Genomic DNA, 21,435 nt, shown 5'->3' on the forward strand with positions numbered 1-21,435 from the left:
TCGATACTTGGAATAAGTTGACACAAACAGGCGTTTACGTTTCAAAACCTGCAAATACTGTCATTTTTTAGAACTTCAAGGCGTTTTCTTTTATAGAGTGGGTCTGTGCTCCATATTTTTCTCATAGTCTAAATAAGGTCTATTGGAAAACAAACCGATTTAAATCAACAAAAACGTGGAGAGATGACCCACTGTACATTAAAAATATCATTTTGTATCCCAACAATTGAAAGTTTTGAAAGTCCGTTAATTCGTGACCAAAGTCACACATAATATTTAAAAGACACACTTTGTTGTGTCTAAAATGGCTCAGTGGTTAGAGTACCTGACATAAGCTAAACTCATATATCTAGGGTTTTTATGTTTTTGGGTTTGATACCAGCAAAACTACAAACAATTTTTTTTATCTTTTGTTAAGGAGGCCGACTTTAGTTTGCATTGCGCATGTTTTTGCGCATTCTAATATAATACAGTTGATTTATACTTCTTATGATTTTTTTTCGATATCATTTATAAAATTAAACACAATAAACAAAATACAGATAAAAATATTTAGATTGTTAAAGGAAATTTTTATTTTTAACACGATTTTTACGTTGTGCGGTAGGGGAGCATTGCCATTGCGCTTTTATGACGTTAAGATAAAATGAAGCTTTGTAGGAGTACGTTATAAGAAATAACATAAAAGAAAAAGTAAAAATTGTACGCTCTTGAAATTTTATATACAGAATGATACTATCCTCGAGGACATTTTCCTAATTTTTGGAATGAATCCATTACACCAATCATCATTCGTGATGATCCAAATATATAGCAAAATTTGGTGCATTTTAATATTTTGAGATGGCCCCCACTAAAAACCAGACGGTAGAATTTTGTGTTATTTACATATAAGGTAGGAAAAGCTATTACTAATCATATATAACAATTTCAGAAAAAAAACTATTGTAGTATTTTTTTAAACTGCTTTTATGTGCGGAAAATGCAGTTTCCTATTTAATCCTATAGTAAATGTACCTCTATTTTGAGATGGTCCCAAAAAAGAACCAGACGGTCGATTTTCATGAACCTTCACAAATAAACTAGAGTTGGTTTAAATTACATATGGTTAAAAAATAAAGAGTTAAGCTATTGTAGTTTTTCCGCATAAAAACCCAAATCGGCCTCCTTAAATATATTAAAAACTGAATATAGTTAGAAATTGTGCTTTTGCAAACTTGTATTATAATATATTTGAATAGATTTAATTGGAAAAAAATAAATTCAAAATTGTATTTCACTACTAAACTGAATGGGCATTTGCCCCATCTTATTCCCCCATCTTCTTTATTAGTATCGATGAAATGTATAACAAATATTATATAAGTATACTTACTCTAGCCGAATCACACTATTCAAGTAAAATTTGTTTTCTCTCCCTACAAGAAAAAAATGGATTTTTGAAAGTGATATACAAAAAATAAGCATTGGGATCAATTTAAAATTTTTTTTTGATATGCAGCAGTAATTCAAGGAAATGATTGCTAAACCATGTACCAAAGGGGAAATCATCGAAGGAGATGTTGAAGGACAGTTTTTCAATTCCAACATGGATCCACTGATTACACGCATCTATTGTGATGTAGCTTTCAAAAGACCTCTGTAGGAAGTCAATGTCCATACAACAGCTGACAGCAGTGCAGGTGTCTTTGATCAAGCATGTCACAGAGTCTGAGATTGGGTTGGTCAACACATCCATCTGACAGTCTGTAAAAAAGCATAGCTCAGATCTTAAACAAAAAGCAATTACTAAAATTAATATGAGAAAAAGGTTAATGTATAAAATAAAAACACCAAGGCAAGACTGAAGGTAAATATGGTGATATTAAGAGTGATAAGATATAATGATGCATCGTAAAAGCATTTATAAAAATTCATTGCATTATCAATCAATACTTGTCTACTTAAACATGCAAATCAAAAATCAAAAGGCAATTGATTTTATCTTTAATTTATTCCTATTTATGCATTCATCTATAAAAAAAAGATAGTAACAGTTATACAGTAAATGTAATGACTAAATACCAAAAATAGTCAAGATGGTGTGAATGATGGAGTACCTGATTTCCAACCGTTAACATGTGGACTGTACACAGGGCCTGATCTCTGACATTGTGGGTCCTGGGTGTATTTAGAGATGCCCAGCTCTTCCAGCAGTTTAGCTGCACTAAGCTTTGACAATGTGGAGTTGATATTTGCTCCTATGTCCTTGTACCAGTTTTTCAATGAGAAATCTAATTTCAAAAAATGGGTAACAGATCAGAACTTTACTTTTGATATAGACCAAAAACACACACATAACAACAATAGAATTGATTAATTAGATAGATAAATAGATAGATATATAGATTATGCTTACAAAACAGGAATATTTACTCTTATCATTTAATTGAATAAATGCAATATGTATAATTTTACTCATTTTAATATAAGAACAGTTTACCTTGAATAGTATAAGAAAAATCCCAGCTACATCCTGGCTTAGGAATCCTCCTCTTGTCCAATAACATTACATCATATAAACAGGAGTTCTCCTCGAGACAGATCTTAACTCTTAGAGTTACTTCCAGAGAAGTTTTATTTACATCATCAATCTGGTATCTTTTGAAATTAAAAGAAAGAAATTTAAAACATCTTTTTACTGAGTGTACCATTTTAAACCTTAAATCAAGTGAAGTATTTTTACAATATTGCTAAATCATCAAATAATATCAAAATGAATATACTGTTTTTACAATCGCATAATAAATGTCTTACACAATTTGCACAAAATCCGCTAGTCTGAAATAATCTTGGGTTCCTGTAAAGAAAGACATTACAAGTATATCTTTTCAATTAAAAAGGTGATCTTGTACATTTTATAAACGTTTTTTCCAAATCTAAAATACACATGAAACAATTTGCATACTTTTTCGCACAAAGATAAAGTTTGGTAGGATTAATATGTAAATAAAACCACACCGTATTTGTATGCCAGTAATGTTGTTTCAAACATCAAGTTTTCTATTCCCAGTTTCAGAGTTTGTAGACAGAGGTCCAGATCTATGAAGAAGTGGATGGTTTGTTGGAGGGGACTCTGTAGATCTAGGCAGCACTCTATTGCTGTACAGTGGTGTTTTATGTGACAACTCAGAGGTAGGTCAGTTGCAATTTCAGTCATCTTATCTATAGATTCTTGGCAGTCTACAGAACGTATTGTAAAATTAGTTTAGTCCACTAAATCAACTTCAATAATGTTTCAAATGTATTATTTTGCTCCACCATGACTCATGGGGTATAGATTACCTATTTTCCATCCAAGCTGTCCAGAGGTCTCAGGCTTGTAATCAGAAGACATCCTGCTGCACTGTTGGTCCTTAGGCAGCAGGAAATTGGTGATTCCTAGAGCTTCCCTCAAAAGGGAAAGATGGGTGGCTGTTAAGAAACTTCCAACAGGAACCGACACTTTTTTGTACCAATCACTGAGTGAAAAACCTGGAAACACATATCTTGAGGGTATAAAATTTAACATTTTTTTAAAAAACTAAAAAATACAGTATATAGAAGTAACCTATGCTTTCTACTCCATATGTTTAAAACATCTATGTATGTTTACTACGAAAGGAATTACAGTTTTTAGTGAATCTTTAGAAATGCTAAGACATGTACAATATGGCAATACTCTACTGATATGACAGTCATGACATGAGAAAAGTTGATTTTAAAAATAATGTTTATTTTCTCATTCACCCTATCGAAAGGATTTTGGAACGAAATGTCACATAGCAATATAGTATTAAACTTGTGAATGTATCATGAACTTACGAGAAAAGCCAAGAGACCAATCACATCCAAGTTTAGGAAGATACAAGTCTTTTGTGATTTCTTTGGATATCATACAGGGCTTGTCCTTTTCCAAACAGATTTCAACTTTGATGTCAACCATATATCTATCTGCTCCCATAAGATCTTCTATAGTGTATCTATAATTGGATGAAATAATTTCAGGAGGCAACATCGCTAATTTCAGTGACTGTTCGATTGTGATAAACTAGTTAATTTTATTACATGTATATGACAGGTAACTTACATACTGTGGAATCATTAAATTTCGTGGGGGCCAATTTTCGTGGATTGCTTAAATTTTACTGGTTCGTGGGGACGTAATTTCGTGTATTCTCTTAAACCTACAAAGGATATATGACTTTATTACCCTAATTTATTAATTTGTGGAGGATGTTAATTCGTGGATGCGAGGTACCCACGAATTCCACGAAAATTGAGCCACCACGAAATCTAATGATTCCACAGTATGGATATCTTTTTTGTTTCTTTAGTTTAATTGGAAAGGGATTGGCGCTTCTCTATACATAAGCTTTTATGCCTTATTTTTTAAGGATAGCATTTGTTGATTTAAGTTCATGGCGCAAAACACTTTTAAAAATGGTTAGTAGTGTATTCACATCATTTCAATATAAAAAACATTCCAGCATACCACAGTAATACGGAAGAAAGTCGATTAGAAATCAATTGACAAGTAAGTTTTATTAGATACTTTTTTTTTCCTGCTGTAGGTTTTCAGGAGAAAAAAATAATCATGAAATTAAAAGAAAAATTGATTACTACGTATATGTGATTTGACTTTTTAATCCACGTATTTTTGAGGTAACGTATTTTGTTGGTCAGGTATCAGATATAGAAAATAAAATCAGGAAGATTGAAAAAAAAACTGGTGTTAATTAGGCTTGGTCGAAATATTTAGTCGTCGCGGACCAGTTCATCTCAAGTGAATCGCAAAATAAATAATCGTGAATAGAAAAAGTATATTTGTAAGAAAAATGTCTTGTAAAATTGGAGCCAAATTTTACAAGAATTTAACATTTAAAACCCTCTCTGAAAATTAAAATATAAAACCTTCAACTGTTACTTCGTAAATCTTATTGTTACACGTAGGACGTAGTTGACTACCGTCATTTAATTCACAAAGGTATTGATATCAAATTATTATCATTTAGGAGCTAGATGGTCAGTAAACTAACCATCAGATCTACTTATAATTAAAACTTAAGACATGATTTAATTAGCTATAAACTATTGTTTAGTAAACAATCCATCCATTTATTTTACTTGCTAAATTAATTTTCAAAATTAAATGAGTAACAATTTTGCATTTATGTCTTACTGTGCAACATGGATAACTGACGTTGCATTTATGTAATGTTCTGATACGCATTTGTCATGTCAATAAACTGTGACTAAGATACATATAATTGTTACAAAAACTATAAAACGGTTTATCTTTTCAATGTAGCTGGCTGTAGAGAAAATTCAGAAATGGACAATCATAACCTTAGTCAGTTTATTATAACTGGTATGCATTACTTACTCAATCTTTATGAATTCTTGTAACCAAAATCTTTCCTTCTTTCCTGAAAAAAAGATATATTCATATATAAACTATACATTGTCAGTTGTCAAAACAAGAGACCCATGGGCCACATCGCTCACCTGAGCAACACTAGACATAATAAAATTAGCTAAATATAAACCTACATCAAATTTTGAACCTTATATGTGGCACAACAATTATCCAGGAACACAGTTTAAACAACTGAGAATCAACAAATGTCAATATGATTGCATATTAGTAATACTATATACTAAATATTTTTGAGAATGATCAAATTTATTTCCAATTTAAAAATTTGACCCCCCCCCCCGCTTTATAGTTTCATCCTTTTTTATTTGATTTTTAAAGATTTTTCTCTAGATATATAACACTACCTGAGAACGCTTTCACTCGAGTAACAGCTTTTTTGCTTAATTGATTTTCAAAACTAAGATATTTCTCTTTACATTCCTATGTAAAAACTTGACCCCCCAATTGTGGCCCCACCGTACCCCTGGGGATCATGATTTGAACAAACTTGAATCTTCACTACTTGAGGATGCTTCCATGCAAGTTACAGCTTTTCAGGCCAAATGGTTCTTGAGAAGAAAATTTTTCAAGATATTTCTCTATATATTCCTATGCAAAAAATTCGATTCCCAATTGTGGCCCCACAGTACCCCCGGGGATCATGATTTGAACAAACTTGAATCTACACCACCTGAGGATGCTTCCACGCAAGTTACAGCTTTTCTGGCCAATAGGTTCTAGAGAAGAAGATTTTTAAAATACACCATTACTTTTTTACTAATTCCTAATTCTCTCTATTATGAAAGAAGGCGTGGCTCTTCATTTGAACAAACCTGAATCCCCTTCACCTAAGGCTACTTTATGGCAAGTTTGGTTGAAAATGGCCCAGTGGTTCTTGAGAAGAAGATGAAAATGTGAAAAGTTTACAACAACGACGACGACGACGCCAACAACGACAGACAACGGTCAAATTGTGATCAGAAAAGATCACTTGAGTCTTTGGCTCAGGTGATCTAAAAAAATTAAAGACAAATTAAATCTTTAAGATTGTTGCATTTGCTATGTGTAAATAGATACACTTACTACATGTATCACAAAATTTAAAGATTCGTTAATAGAACAAGTCTTTCTAATTACTTAGTTACTTTTCAAGCAATGCCATCATCCTTTGTGAAAACCTTGACAGGACTATCTTGATTTTTGTATAATAATTGCAGTACAAATGTATTGTCTTACCAAATGTGTATGCAAGAAGATTGACTTTGGTTCTGTATTGCTCTATGCCAACAACCAACGTTTTGTTACATGGATCAAGGTCAATGTAGACTTCAAAGTTCCTTCCTATTGGCCTCACTTGTAGACAGCAGTGGATCTCTGTACACTTAGAGCTTATGGAACATGTCAATGGTAATCCATCTAGACTTGGTTTCTTGTACAGCTTTAATTTGGGGCATTCTGAACACAAAAGGAATAATCATTTAATATCTAAATTAATATAAAAGCAGCAATTTTGCAGGTATTTTTGTACATCAAAAATGTCTCCAATCTCCTACCATCAATCCATCCATTAGTACTGGTGGTTCCATTAGCTAGACTACACTGTGGCCAAGACAAGTAGCCGGCTATACCTAGGTGCTCCATCAGCTGATCGGTCAGGGTTGGAAGAAGTGTGTCCATTGAGATGTCAAGGGAAGCCTTCCACTCCTCCAAGGAAAAGTCTAAAGGTTTAGAAAACGAGCTATGAAAAATGTCAATTTCACAATGACTTTTTCTAAATCAGAATAAATTGTCATTAGTAATATAATTAAATTTGTGTGTAGAGAAAATTGTATTTAGAATACCAGGGTACTATTATAATAGTCTTTCATGATTGTATTTCATATGTTACGCATATTATCTATACTACTATATTAAAATAATAGACTCGAATTTTGGGGCTTTAATACCGAGAAATCGGAAGAGTACTTATTTTGTTTTATATATTTTAGACATCATTGGTACTTGAAGCTTCGGCAATTAATAATCAACGAAAATTGCTTTAAAAAGTCCGGAAATTATCTGGATTTTTTTGGATTTTACAATCTTGCACATGCGCATTACATTCACGATAAGTCTCGGCAGGCTCTTTAGTTTCCACAATATCACATTTGCCTGGATAAACTCAGAAACGATTTTTCAAATAAGTGTAAATTTTCATTGAAAATTTGTCTTAAATTATTTTCTGTTCATCAAAGGAATTCGGGAGACTCTTATCTCTAACTCTAACTCAGTGCATTTACTATGAAATATCCCGAGAGTTCCGAATGTCAAAATTGTGTGTAAATCTAAAACAAGTAAAAAACGTTGGTTAAAAAGTGTAGAATTCTTCATTAATATGAATTACATTTTTAGATGAAAATTTGACTGTTATTTTCAATTCAGCCTCATTAATTATTTCCAAAATCGTTTCGGAGCAATTTTGCATTTTTTCTGCTACGTTTTGGGTATATTGGATGCATTTTAATTGTGGTGAAAGCCTGTCCCGAGACAGAATTAGATTATTCTAACTAAGCAGAGTGTAGTGAAATTAATAGCATTATTTTTGTCTTAAAGCTTGGTTACGTAAATATCAACAATACGGTGTGTCGATGTATCTATTTTTTTGTAAATGTCCGATATCATTTGCAATAAGTCAACCCGTGCACGCACGGGTCAACGTATAGTTTCAATTTATTAAATTTTACTCAATTTGATTAAATTCTACAAGCTTGTCCAGGATAAACATAACTGTATATCATCATAAATACATAATGAAATCCTCACATACTTTGTATTTCAGCAGCTGACGCAAATTCACAAACACTCTTAGGTAGGCGCTTCTCATCAAAGATGACTTTATCCATGACACAAGAGGAGTGTAAATCGAAACAAACACTGAATCTGAGGTTTACAACATACTGGTTCTCAGCTGATAAATCCCAAATCTGGAACCTGAAATTACAACACATCCACCGAAAAGGTATATATTTAACCTAGTATCATTTTTTCTTGAAATTCTGCTGTTTAAAAATACTGATAAGCATAGACAAATTATTTTTCAAACAGTATAGTAATTCTTACTTGATGCGTACAACGTTGACCAGTCTGACATCTTTTTCAATTCCAAACTCAAAGTCTTGCATGTATATCTCAAACTGGAATTTGTCAATACCAAACTTGATTTTGAAGTTACACGGGTCTATATCAAGGTAAGCATGGAGGTTATGGTGGATGGGATCAGCTCTGGTGCAACAGTCAATGTCAGTACAGGACTCTGTGATCTGACACACCATGTTACTAGGGAGGAGTGGAAGGGAAGAGTCTGACTGAGAGAGGTCTTTGGAACACACTGTTAATAAATTAAAATGTATACTATAAAACAGTTTGACTTTGGAAACTAATGTTATCAATGATTTATGTCTTTAACATCAAAAGCGGTTAGTCTACTCGCGAGTGTTTATACTTTCTGCTAAACGATAACACCTCCTATTCAGTAATGTAAAGTATGTGACCCAATGCTTAAGCGTGTGAAAAAATTGCGACGAAAAATTGTTATGAAAATATGGAGGAAAAGACAGGGGGTTGGCATCAGATTCTTACAAAAATAAACCCCACCATAAAGCAAGCTTAAATGTAGTAAAGTTCAAGCCTCTGCGAACATAAGTCCCTAAATAACTGTGTCACACACAGACACACAGACACACCGACGAACACACAAGGATGAAACAGTATATTCCCTCTCGTTCGGAAATGGGTTATGACAATACGAAAGAATACGAAAGGCCCTTATTTCTTAACGGTCACCACATAATAAAGCACACCAATGATCATTTCATGCAACCCAAAGTGGTAGAGAACTATTTTCAAACTGAAAAACAAGGTTTATCTAGTTATGAAGGATAATGAAAATAAATAGCTCTGAGATTTTTTGTTTTTGATTTTATTTATTGACCAGAAGATGGAGAGTAATGACCTACATGGTTAATTATGAAATTAGATATGACCTCCTTGTCAGGCATTCTAAAGTAGGCGCATATTTATTTATTAAGTCAGATGTACAGGGCAAAACTTTTTAAAAATGAGAAAAAAAAACATTTGATAGCAGCAGAGAACGATAAACAAAATCCATAAATGATATATGAAATATTGTCATATATTTGTGTTTGGCACTCTAAAATAGTCTAAAAATGCTTAAACACAACAAAACTTATGATTGTATTGCAATTTTAAGATATTTATGCAAAAAGGCAGCTTAAAATCTGCGCACAATTCAAGTTATTGAACAAGTAAGGAAAACAAATGTTGGTTTATAAAATGTTAAAAAGGTTTTAAATTAAATACTTCTAAAAATAAAACTCTCTGGACTTATAACTATCTAACAATACAAGTCACAAATAATTTCCTAGGAAGTTCACCTATCCCTTACCCAAGGGACATGAGTTTCACCAATTGATAGATATTCTTGCTTATCCTAAACATATACTTTTAGTATGCCTATGAAATCCAAAATTGACGAGATTATTGTTTTCACTAGTGCATAGTCACTTCATACATGTAACCACTAGAGACTATCCTCCAATGCCCCACACACCCTAACTAATAGACCAAAGGTAAAGAATTTAATAAATCAGGTAAGAACTCTTTCCTCCTCCTTACGATTCACAAAGTTGGATGCCCATAAATAGGCAAGATCATCTTTAACAAATAAATGCATATCAACTACAAGTGAATAATATTTGATCTTAAGTTTTGAAATTGTGCATCCTACCATGTATTTAAATTTCCTTTAGATGTCAAATAGTGAAAAAAAACTTTTAAATTACGGTATATTGGGTATATGCCAATTCAACCACTGAATTTAACAAACAAACATAAAAAAAATAAACAAATAGAAACAGGTCCCCTAAGTGTCACTTGGATTATCTGAACAAAAATACAAATGTATTTTTCATTATATATTAGAATACTATGAAGCAGGACTAACCCTTTTTAATGCCGTTGACATTGGGAGTGTAAGCAGGAGCCGTCATTGAACAAGGTGGATCATCTAAGAATGTAGGAAGACCCAGGGCCTCTTTTAGTTTGTCTAGAGCAAGGCCCTTTATCTGATCATAGGTAGAAATTGCGCTGTCTCTCATAAACTGTTCAAGGGAAAAATCTGAAAAACATGACATTATCTTATTACTTAACTAATAACTAATCTTATAAAGCAACATTCTGTAATAATTTATTCAATGAAAGATGTTCTTATTATAAATAAAGAATAATCATTTTGTAGCTTTTACATCCGTAATTCCTTTTCAAAAACGATTATTTGTTAGTTCTATAAAATTATTTTTGCTCAATGAAATAACATAAAGAACAAAACAGGACTAATGCTGTTAGTCGTTTAAACATCTGGGTTTTTTTTTCATTGTAAAAATTAATGACATAACTTATTGGAGTTGAGTAATAGAGAGATACAAAACATTAACAATGATAATTAATATTTTTGTGTTAACAAAATATCATTTTTGGTTTCATTTGAACTAAGAAACATATTGGTAAAAGAAAAAATACTCAAAATTAGACCTTCTTTATTGTTCAATACATACTTTAAATATTTTTGACTGATTTTCATATTATTAATTGTATTTGTTACCTATGGCATGAAACGTTTATGTAGGTGTACGTTTCAGATGAGTTATTATGAATATTCTCGTTAAACCATAAACTTCTACTCAACGCTTCGAAGCATATAGTATGAGCAAATAGTTTCACAAAAGTTATCATGATCATATTTTTTAAAAATAGAAAGCAACATGCATTTGTAAAACAAATACAATGATGTTTGTCATGAATTTCTAAACACAGTCACAAAACAAATATAGATACTTGGATTCAGGAATGACGTTCCCCACACACAGGTCTGTTTAGAGAGCTTGGCCTGATCTAGGACATTTGTGTTGATCAAGCAGTCCCCTCCATCTTCAAAGCACACAGCGAGATCCATTGTCACTACATACACTCCCTCTCCCTTATGATCCCATATAGTGTACCTGTTTAATGAGAAACAAGATATGTTTTTTCTTGTAAAGCTAGAAAAGAAACATTTTTGCAAGAATGTTTTGATAAATGCATGATATATTATTTCATGTTCTAAATCGATTTATTGTGCGTTACAAAACAGAATAAGATATAAATATCTGCTGTTCTAAATCCAATAAATCAAGCGCTACTTTGCTTCCAAACATTTTTAGATAAAGCATATTGACAGAGTATATCTTTAAAAAAAACTATATATCAATCATTTGCATTATCTGAAGAAATAATGATTCATTTTGTTATGTTTATCGGAATATAAGTACGGATTGGTCACGTGATCAAATCCTATGAAGCCTTTTTGGCTTTATGGTAGATATGATCACGTTTATATCCCCATATACATTAAAATTAATACCTTTTAATTGTTGCATAACAAATAATAACGATTTTTTCTCAGTGTTATGTAAAGGAAAACAGTTGCAAGTGTAAATATTTGAACATAGCACAACAACTAAGAGATTGAAACTTAAATTTACAACATATATTAGTTGCCCACTTCTCATTTGAAAAAAATAATATGGAAACAAATAGCAATAGTAGGAGAAGGATAATGAAACCAAATGACAGCTCGAAAACCTCTGGTACGTAACATCCCCCTATGTATAATTATTGATAATCAATGCTGGTGTTTTCTGATTGTTTTAAAAGATATGCATAATAAAACAACATTTGATAAATAAATCCTTCCACGTGATGTTCGATATAGAGCTTGTAAATATTTAAAGAAAAGAAAAAAAAGAAACATTAAATGATAAGAAACAAAGAAGGGTTGTTAACATTCAGCTGTGATCACTGAGCTAAAAATGAAATATTCTAAATGTAGTTTCATTTTATATTAAGCTTTAATTTACTTCAGATACAGTGCTACTATAGTGAGAGTTGACAAAGCAACCCTATTCTATCCAATACCCTTTATTCTGCGTCATATCCTGCAAATAAGATATACTCTATCGTATCCTATCCCGTACCATCTATATCGAAAATGTTTAAACAATTTATAAAAGCTCTCTATCTGCGTTTTAATCATTATAAAACAGATCTAAAATGAAAACAAAATTTTACACGCTTACCCGTTGTGTACACCCAGCGCACGATTTAATATTACCAATGCTCAGGTAAATAAGTTACTTCGTTCTAAAGATTTTCGGTTTTATGTATTAATTAGACACTTTGATTACTACATAAATCGATAATTCATAGTTCATTGATGAAAGTATTTTTTTTAAATTTGGTTTTATTTAACTCTTATTCCTAAAAACAGATGGTACATATATCGACTTAAATTGGTACATGTTCATTACAGAATTTGAATTCATTTCGAGGCAATTTCCTGTTCAAAAATGAATTGTGATTCTAACATATCTAAAACTTCTAAAATATCATACAGTTATACTTTTTGAGTTCCTGAGAAGAATACTTGAAAACTCATCCCATTATCGCTTATTCTAATTTTCAACCTTATATTACAATGGAATCTGACCTGCTTCTTATACAAACATGAAACCATAAACCATAGATGTACCAATTTAAGTCGATATTGGATCAGTGGTTCTTGATAAAAATTAGAAAGAGTAAAGTTATTAAAGGTCCTGCAACAATATAACAATATTGACGTGAAAACTCCATACAACAGTCACGTTTTGATACAAAAAACCTCTCTTGAGGTAAGCTAAAAAATGTGCAAAGAGAATGTTGTATATCATACCACAACTTTACGACACCCTTGATGACAATTTCTCTCCGTTTACCTACAATATTTAACAGAGCTAAGTCTATTTATAATGAGAACAATTCATTATTTACTTAATTACTAAAACAATGCTATTTTTTTTTCTCACATATTTACTATCAAGCTTAGGCAAGTTAAAACATTTATTTCTTAAAACTGTTATTTTCATTTTTAAAAGCTTACCATATTCAAATCCTTGCAGAGAGATTGTGTCTGTTAGCTTCTCTACTGCAAAAGTCAGTTTCTGGTTACAGAAGTCTATATCAAGCTCCACCTCAAACGTCCTGCTCACCCTCCCTACCTCCACGCAGCACTTAATGGCCGTACACGTGTTCTTTATATGACATGCAGTTGTTCCCCTTAATTTTGGTAAATCAATGTTAGCTGGACACTCTATAAAAGAGTAATTTACATATATATATTTATATATATATATATATATATATATATATATATATATATATATATATATATATATATATATATACATCAAATGCTCGTTGATATTTATAAAAGAATAAAAACATAATTTTGATTAGGAACATGCAAATATACTGTCTAATCTCAGACTTCTAAAAAGAATGGTGGAGATAAAATAGTCCATGCGATATGAGTACCTGAGGACCATCCACTCTGTAGGATTTTGTTGACGCTGTATGGCGACTCTGTCCTGTCACATGAAGGGTCCTTCAGAAAGGAATCAATGCCTAGCTTCTTGAACAGAGCAGCAGCCAGCGATGTGGACAAACTACCATCAAATGACAGGCCTTGCTCACTCATCCAGTTGGAGAGAGAAAATCCTGAAGTGAAAAAGCTCATGATATAATGAAAATGCAATACATATCATTCAGCATAAAACCTTTATATTTTCAAAGATTATAGATGAAAGATACATGTATCGTAGCAAAGCGTCCTTGTCTTCCTATGACCAATTATCAGAAAGCAAATTGGACATTTGATTGACCAAAATTGGAAACCATATTTTTGTTATCAATTACGACTATTTTATAATGTTATAACGAATATAACATGAATTTTTACCATTCACTCAACTGAATGTGAACTGGAAAGTCTGGAAAGATGGCTGAATTGCAGAGACCTGCAATTCAGTCCCCTTATCATTACCTTTGAGTTATATATCAGCTGACTGAAGTTTTGTTGTTGAATTTTATCGTAGTAAAACATAAAAAGGTTTGATGGGTATGAAGGGTTATCGTGTTCAAAAATCCAGACCTGGAAACCTGTAAATCCGAATATGCAATCGTGTTGGTGTGTAAGTCTGAGTATGAATGAGTGTAATTTTGATGGTATAACCTATAAAACTCAGGCATAGACACTTTAGAGGCCTTCGAGCTAATTTTTCCTACACAAGCACAATTGCAGCTGTAAAATGCTGTTTGTTATATACATGTAAACCGCCATTATAATACACACTTTCCATCTGTAGTCTCTGCATTTGTATTTTTTTTCTGAAATAGCACGGCTGACATTGTACAGTTTGTCAAATTCTGACATGGCCATATATAAAAGAAGTGACGTCACCGATAGAAAAGGCTAGCTGCAGGTAAAGGCATGCCGTAATCGCCGGAATAGGGACGGAATAAATAAAAAATATATATATTTGGTAGGCTTATAATCATTTTATCTATGGACAACAACGTTAACATTTCTTAGAAAGTATTATTTTTCGTAAAAAATAAATCATGAGCTCGGTGTACATTTTATCAAGAGAATGTATAAAAATGTGAGTGAAGAATTTGATCGGCTTCAGATATCTTCTTAGAACTGGCAAAAAAAATACATATGTAATGACTTTGTGTGAATATATATGAATACAGATATACACACATTTTTATTAAAGTATATGCAACACAAATAGTTAAAGTATAGAGCTCGGCTGAATAAAAAATATCTCTAAAGCATCCTTATCGCTACCACACTGTTGGGACAAGACCCCCCCCCCCCCCCCCCCGGCGAAAAATTACACAGGGTCGGCCACCCGGATTAAACGACTGAGTTGCAAAGTTATCAATAAGTGAAACAAACTATTTAAAGATATTGGTTATGAGATATTGATTAATATGAGACATAAGAAGCGTCATCCCACCTCATCATGCAAGTAAAAATTTGTATTTTTTCTTATTTCAAGCAATTATTACGGGATATGAGTATGAAGTCCTGAATGTCGGTTCAATGCAGACTCAGTGAAGTTGGTCGAAATGAAAAATAAAATCAAGTATAATTGTTTAAAGTTTCTTTCCCATCATTGTCATATTACAGCGTAGCGCAATGGGTTAGTGGGTTCTCTACAAACTTGTAGGTCATGAGTTCGAATCCCGTTGATGACGATAAAATTTTTAACTTTCCATAATTTTCTAAAACGTATTTTTGGTTGAATACTGTGAAAGAAAATTCTAAACCGGTGAAAGTATTTCAATTATAATATACTTTTATCCACATTAATATCGACAGATGTTCTTTACCACCTTAAGAGATGGGAGGGTTGCTCTCAGGTTGGGATACATAAATCCTATTTGTTAATTTTCCCCTTTATTTATTTGACTTAGTTCTGCATTAATGCGAATATATTCACTTATATAGGCCTTTAATGAAATATGTATGTATTTATCATTCCAATATGATATTTACGAAATTTTCTCCAACTCAGAAATGAATAGTCCCCAAGGTGTTTGGGCCTTGGGACGAAGGAACGATAACTCTTACCTGAGGAACTTTCATACCAAATAAAATTTAAAACATTTTTTGTGTTTATTTGCAATGATTTTCATTCAATTGTTTATGTCACATTTATTAAAATACATTTTATTGTAACATCAAGCAGCATTTTCAGATGATTTGTGAACAGAGTAAGAAAGTATGAAAAATTATATTTTGGTGAAATACTAAAAGAAATTGCAATAATAACATTTTTGAATGTTAATAAGTGTTATATTTTTTTAGATGTCCGAAGAAAATATCCATCATATGACAAAAACATTTCTCTCAATTTGTTAATAGTTAACTTTTTAAAAATTATTTTACAAAAACACGAAAAAATATTTAATTTTTTTTTAAAAAAATACCTATTGTATCCCTATCATCATTTTAATATTTGATAAGTATATGTTTTGTGGTCTTCTATTGAAAATTGGAAAAACTGTGGGTGTATAGAGCCACCTTAAAAATGGTACAAGGAGTTTTCGGTACAAAAAGGGTACACTTTTGGCAGCCACTCGCCCGCCTGCCCGCCATTTTCACTATTTCAATTACCGGAAAACCCGGTTGAAAATTCTCTCTCAAAATTCTTAGAATGCAGAAACAAGGGAGTTACATGGGACCTCACAGCGGTTTCCGAACCCCATGTCGCTCAAAATATATTCACCACCCTAGACAATTTCGTGATCCATCTAATTTCTAAAAAAGAGATTAACTTATATTCCAGTTTAAATTACACGTCAAATTGTTTATTCTGCATTTCTTTTTAACTCTTATCGTATATTACCATGATAAAATTTATATTACAGAAATTATATAATTTGTCACATCGGCAACGGTTTATATATATATATATATATATATATATATATATATATATATATATATATATATATATATATATATATATATATGAACCTTTTACTGTTTGGTCCATTTTTTAATCATACCCCAATTATTTTTCTAAATCTAATACCGGTATATTTTCGATAGAAAGAGTGTCGTTCATTAAAAGCTTATTGCAACAATTTAGCTGAATATTATGTTTATTTTTCGTCCATTCCGTAGTTGCCATATAAGGCCAAGTCAAAATTTGACAAACTTGTTGACTTTACATTTGTCATTTTGTATCATGTCAGATGTCACATGTCAGATGTGCTATTGCCGAGCCTGAAGATTCGAATGCAGAGACTACGGGTTAATTGTGTGCAAAGTTGAAGGTTTAATTAACTAATGAAAACAATTAAGCTGTAAAATGTGCATCATACGAAGGAACTGAGTCAAATCTTACATGTGTTTATGCTCGAGTTTATAGGTTACTCAATCAGAATTACACACTTTTATCTTCAGACTCATACACCAACACAATTGCATATTCGGATTTACAAGTTTCCATGTCTGGATTTTTGAATACGATTACCCTCACTAGATGGGTAAAAACAATTGTTTGCAATTGACTCTTTATATTTTGATAAGTATAAAGTGCTGGCAGAAAATTACATCCTATTTGATAAATAATTTCTGCAAAACTCACCTTTCACATCAAAGTCCATTGTTAGGTCACAATTGAGAATTGGAATTAGTACTTGATCCAGAATTGAAACATCTAAATCACAATGACCAGGTTCCAGACACACAGAAACATCCATGTCTAACACATATTTCTTGGAAACCTCCAATTTAATTGCTTTAAACCTTGAAATATAAAGTTTGAGCTTTTTATACAGAGTATGATTGAAATACAAAATTAATCAACCAGTTGAATATTACATTTATGTGATAAAGGAATATAAATTCTTTAATATCATTATTGATAATGCCCTAATAGTATATAGTCACGTTTCGGCATTTATAAAAACATTTATAGATGATCCAAGTTTCGGTGAAATGTAAATGAAAAATCTTAACCTTCGGTGATTGATGTCTTACATATATGTATTTGAATTGTTAAAATCTATGAAATCATTATGACTTACTTGATGAATATAACATTTGCGACATAAACTGAAACTTCTTTGCCTACAACAAAATACAATTTTTTTAATCATATGGAATGAAAACATTGATTTCAAATTAATAACTTACATATTGGTGATGTTGCTTAATTGTAACCTAAAGCTGTATTAGAAATCTTCTTGAAATTTCATTCATGGTAAGAATAGTGTACTTTAAGGCAATACGTGTTTCATCCAAATAAAAGTATGCCTATTTGTAAGCTCTGATATTAATCCATTTCAAAGCATATATGTAGTATACACTGATTGGCCGGACATGACTCATTAAGTTTCATGATTAAAAAGTTCTTTAGCGAACATATGGCCTAAAGACTAAAGATGATTGAAGATCATTTTTACTTCTTAAGAGAGGGGTACACAAATACTGTAAGATTATAAAATACAACACAATGATTGAATTTAGCTTTTGTTTGGATATTTTACTACTTACCCCATAATGAGTTAAAATCTAGCAGCCCATAGCTAAATGTTTTCTTTTCTATTCCTCCAGAGATGACATAGTTACACCTGTCAAAGTGAAGGAAGAAATGAAGCTTGAGTTTCAGGAGGCTGAAGTCCACACAGCAGTCTATCCTTGTACAGTTAGAGGACAGCCCACATCTCACTTTGTCGGATGTGATTTCTGGTAAAACAACCCAATCCAAAGGACAATCTACAAAATACAGAAATAAAAACAAAATATCTACTATGAAAGTTTTGTTCTTATTTTTACCACATATTTTTTCTAATTGAAACATTAATTTAAAATTTCCTCAAGGTTTTCGATATAATTATATACTGACGGTTTTTCCATCCCTGAAGACTTGGTGAGTACAATTCTTCCCCTGCATCACATGGTTTGTCTGACAGATACTGATCAATGCCCAGCTGTTGAAGCAGCAATGTTTTAGCATTGTCTTTTAGATCATTTACTGATGGAATTTCCATTTCTTTTAACCAGTTTGTGAAAGAAAAGTCTGTAAATATAAAGGTTTTTTTAATTTTCAAAAGCAATGATTAAACACAGCAATTAGCACATTTAGGACTAATAATAAGTTATTAGACTGTCCTAAGTATTGTTCATTTTTAAATTGAAAAAAAAAAATTTGAAAATACGACTATTATTTAAACATTTATATAATATATGCCAATAAACGCTTACTCTTGCTCTCTTCTGTATTAAAGGCTATTATCGTTGGTAACCTTGTATTACTGAGGATAGGAATGTCAATGGAGCAGTCTCCTCCATTCAGACAAACAGATGCATGAACATTGAACACATAAACATTCTCATTGGTTATTGGTTTTACACTTAACCTGGAAAGGATGATAGATCCACAATAAATATATATTTTTCAACAAAGTCTGATTTGAAATATTTCCCCCTTTTTCATATAAACATGAATGTAAGCTTGTAAAACATTTTGAACTCAGAAGTGAAGATGATGTAAACTAAACATTTTAATTTGTATCTAACTGCGGTGAAATAACTTAAACTTATTAAGATTACTTTTAGCAAAAAAAAACAAAACAATAAAGCTTTCCAGTTTAAACCACGTATCTAGATGGTCATTTATTATAAACAAAACACAGATATCTTTTGCATAATAATTACAATACCTCTTCAAACACTGGATTTTTATTTCAAAAAAGATTTTTTATGATTAAGCATTTTTTTATAATTGATTTTATATTTAGATTCCTTTTTTAAAGAAATTATTATAACTTGGATGATTATTTTAAAATCTAGAATGGATTTAAGATTCCAAAGAAGTAAAGGTCAAAGATTTTGATAGATCAAACTATTCATTATATTATCTATCGATGTATCAAGTTTGAGGTCTTTCAGGCAAAGGAGTTTAAGGTTATCTTCAGAAATATTCTTTTAGACTTTTTCTTCATTTGACTTTGAGGTAAAAAAGGGTCAAGGTAAAAAATATAACAGCAGTGCATCTAAGTGTATTAATATGTTCCCTTCAGAAAATTATTAAGTCAAGACTCAAATTTTTATTGGTGTGCCTATTGTACAAGTTTAAAGTCTGTATAATCAAAAATCAAATGTTATGGCCCAGATTATATTTCTCAGAAAATGTTTGGCCCTGAAAGACAAAATAGGTCAAGGTTAAACAATTAAGTCTGATTTAGCAACGTAATTGATCTTCTATCTATGGTATAATTTTGAAGGCTGTTTGGTAACGAAAGCTAATGTTATGGCCCATTCCAAATGTTTTGATGGTTGACCTTGAAATACAAATTGGTCAAGGTCAAAGAGTTCATGGGTTACTTTTTCTTCTCTCTAGATAATTTTACTATCTTCTTAGTTTGAAATATTTAACTCAAAGGATTTTGAAAAAAATAGTTTAGACAATATTTTTTTTTGGTCTTAATTTGACCTTAAATAAAGAAAAGGCCCAAGAAATAAATATAACAACCACAAACCTCACTGTATTAATATTGATCTTTGTTTAAAGTTTAAAGTCCTTCCGTCAAAGTATATTCAGGAAATTACTAAAAATATTTTTTCTACTTTGACATTGAAATAAAAATATAAGGTCAAGGTCCAAAATTTTGCGATTGTTCAGCTATATAATAGCTATCTATGATACAAGTTAAAATACAGTTTGTATGTTTAAGGAGTCCTGTGTTCTGGTCCAGACAAGATTTTTAAGAAAACGATTGACCTTGAAAGCCATGGTCCAAAGTTTTGGTCTCGTGCACCTCTTCTCAATACTATCTATTTCAGTGCCAAGTTTAAGATGTTAATGTCAATGGGTATTCAAGTTACGAACCGGACAAGGCAACCGACTTTATTTTAAAAAGATATTGTCTCTGTTTAAACCAAAATATTTGCACTCGGCCAAACGGTCACTTTTACATATTACAATTCATTAAATCTTTAAAAAATATGAAAATATGTTAAGCATATGAATAAATCACCACAAAAAAAGTTTTGAATACTTTAACCAAACAAGCACTCCAACCACCTATAGTAAATCATTGAACTCATTATATTTCGACAAAATGTTCAGTGAATGTGCACTTTTACAACATTTGTCACTTACTTATTACATGTATTATGAGCGATTAATATGTACTGAAATATTTTACATTTATTTACCTTAATTTAATGAGGCCATCAGCCACAACAATGGTTTTGACTTCTCCCCACACATAGTCATTGAGTTTAATAGTCTCCTTTGCTGTTTCCAATCCAATCCGGAGCTCCAGTTTGTCCAGATCCAGAAAGACGGACACATGGAGACCAAGACCCAGCACAGGAATGTCAGCACAGCACTCGACACCTGTACAGTAGTCTGGGATGTGACATGACATTGGGTCTGGGATCTGTGAGGGCAGGAATGCAATTGTTTTGGGACACTCTGAAACAGTATCATTAAATCATTATAGTCTTGATCTCATATGATTTTGAATACAATGTATAAAAAAAATTAACAAAG

General features: G+C 31.6%; 1 protein-coding gene across 1 annotated transcript in view; it reads right to left on the reverse strand.

Moving 5' to 3' along the window:
* LOC105336833 (uncharacterized) overlaps nt 1–21,435 on the reverse strand; it is a 120,775-nt gene that overhangs the window by 44,382 nt on the left and 54,958 nt on the right. Inside the window, exons 45-68 of the mRNA XM_066071431.1 lie at nt 21,096–21,357; nt 19,140–19,294; nt 18,781–18,954; nt 18,429–18,650; nt 17,960–18,002; nt 17,518–17,678; nt 13,886–14,068; nt 13,452–13,661; nt 13,245–13,287; nt 11,330–11,493; nt 10,440–10,613; nt 8,537–8,804; nt 8,244–8,407; nt 6,991–7,155; nt 6,674–6,892; nt 5,405–5,447; nt 3,844–4,001; nt 3,325–3,513; nt 3,001–3,222; nt 2,797–2,839; nt 2,483–2,640; nt 2,100–2,273; nt 1,537–1,746; nt 1,376–1,418 (exon numbers count right to left, since the gene is read on the reverse strand). Coding sequence (XP_065927503.1) covers nt 1,376–1,418; nt 1,537–1,746; nt 2,100–2,273; nt 2,483–2,640; nt 2,797–2,839; nt 3,001–3,222; nt 3,325–3,513; nt 3,844–4,001; nt 5,405–5,447; nt 6,674–6,892; nt 6,991–7,155; nt 8,244–8,407; nt 8,537–8,804; nt 10,440–10,613; nt 11,330–11,493; nt 13,245–13,287; nt 13,452–13,661; nt 13,886–14,068; nt 17,518–17,678; nt 17,960–18,002; nt 18,429–18,650; nt 18,781–18,954; nt 19,140–19,294; nt 21,096–21,357 — 3,847 coding nt within the window. The remainder of the gene's footprint in view (nt 1–1,375; nt 1,419–1,536; nt 1,747–2,099; nt 2,274–2,482; nt 2,641–2,796; nt 2,840–3,000; nt 3,223–3,324; nt 3,514–3,843; nt 4,002–5,404; nt 5,448–6,673; nt 6,893–6,990; nt 7,156–8,243; nt 8,408–8,536; nt 8,805–10,439; nt 10,614–11,329; nt 11,494–13,244; nt 13,288–13,451; nt 13,662–13,885; nt 14,069–17,517; nt 17,679–17,959; nt 18,003–18,428; nt 18,651–18,780; nt 18,955–19,139; nt 19,295–21,095; nt 21,358–21,435) is intronic.

Source organism: Magallana gigas, chromosome 9 (genome assembly GCF_963853765.1).
Source record: "Magallana gigas chromosome 9, xbMagGiga1.1, whole genome shotgun sequence".
In the NCBI taxonomy this organism is placed as follows: domain Eukaryota; kingdom Metazoa; phylum Mollusca; class Bivalvia; order Ostreida; family Ostreidae; genus Magallana; species Magallana gigas.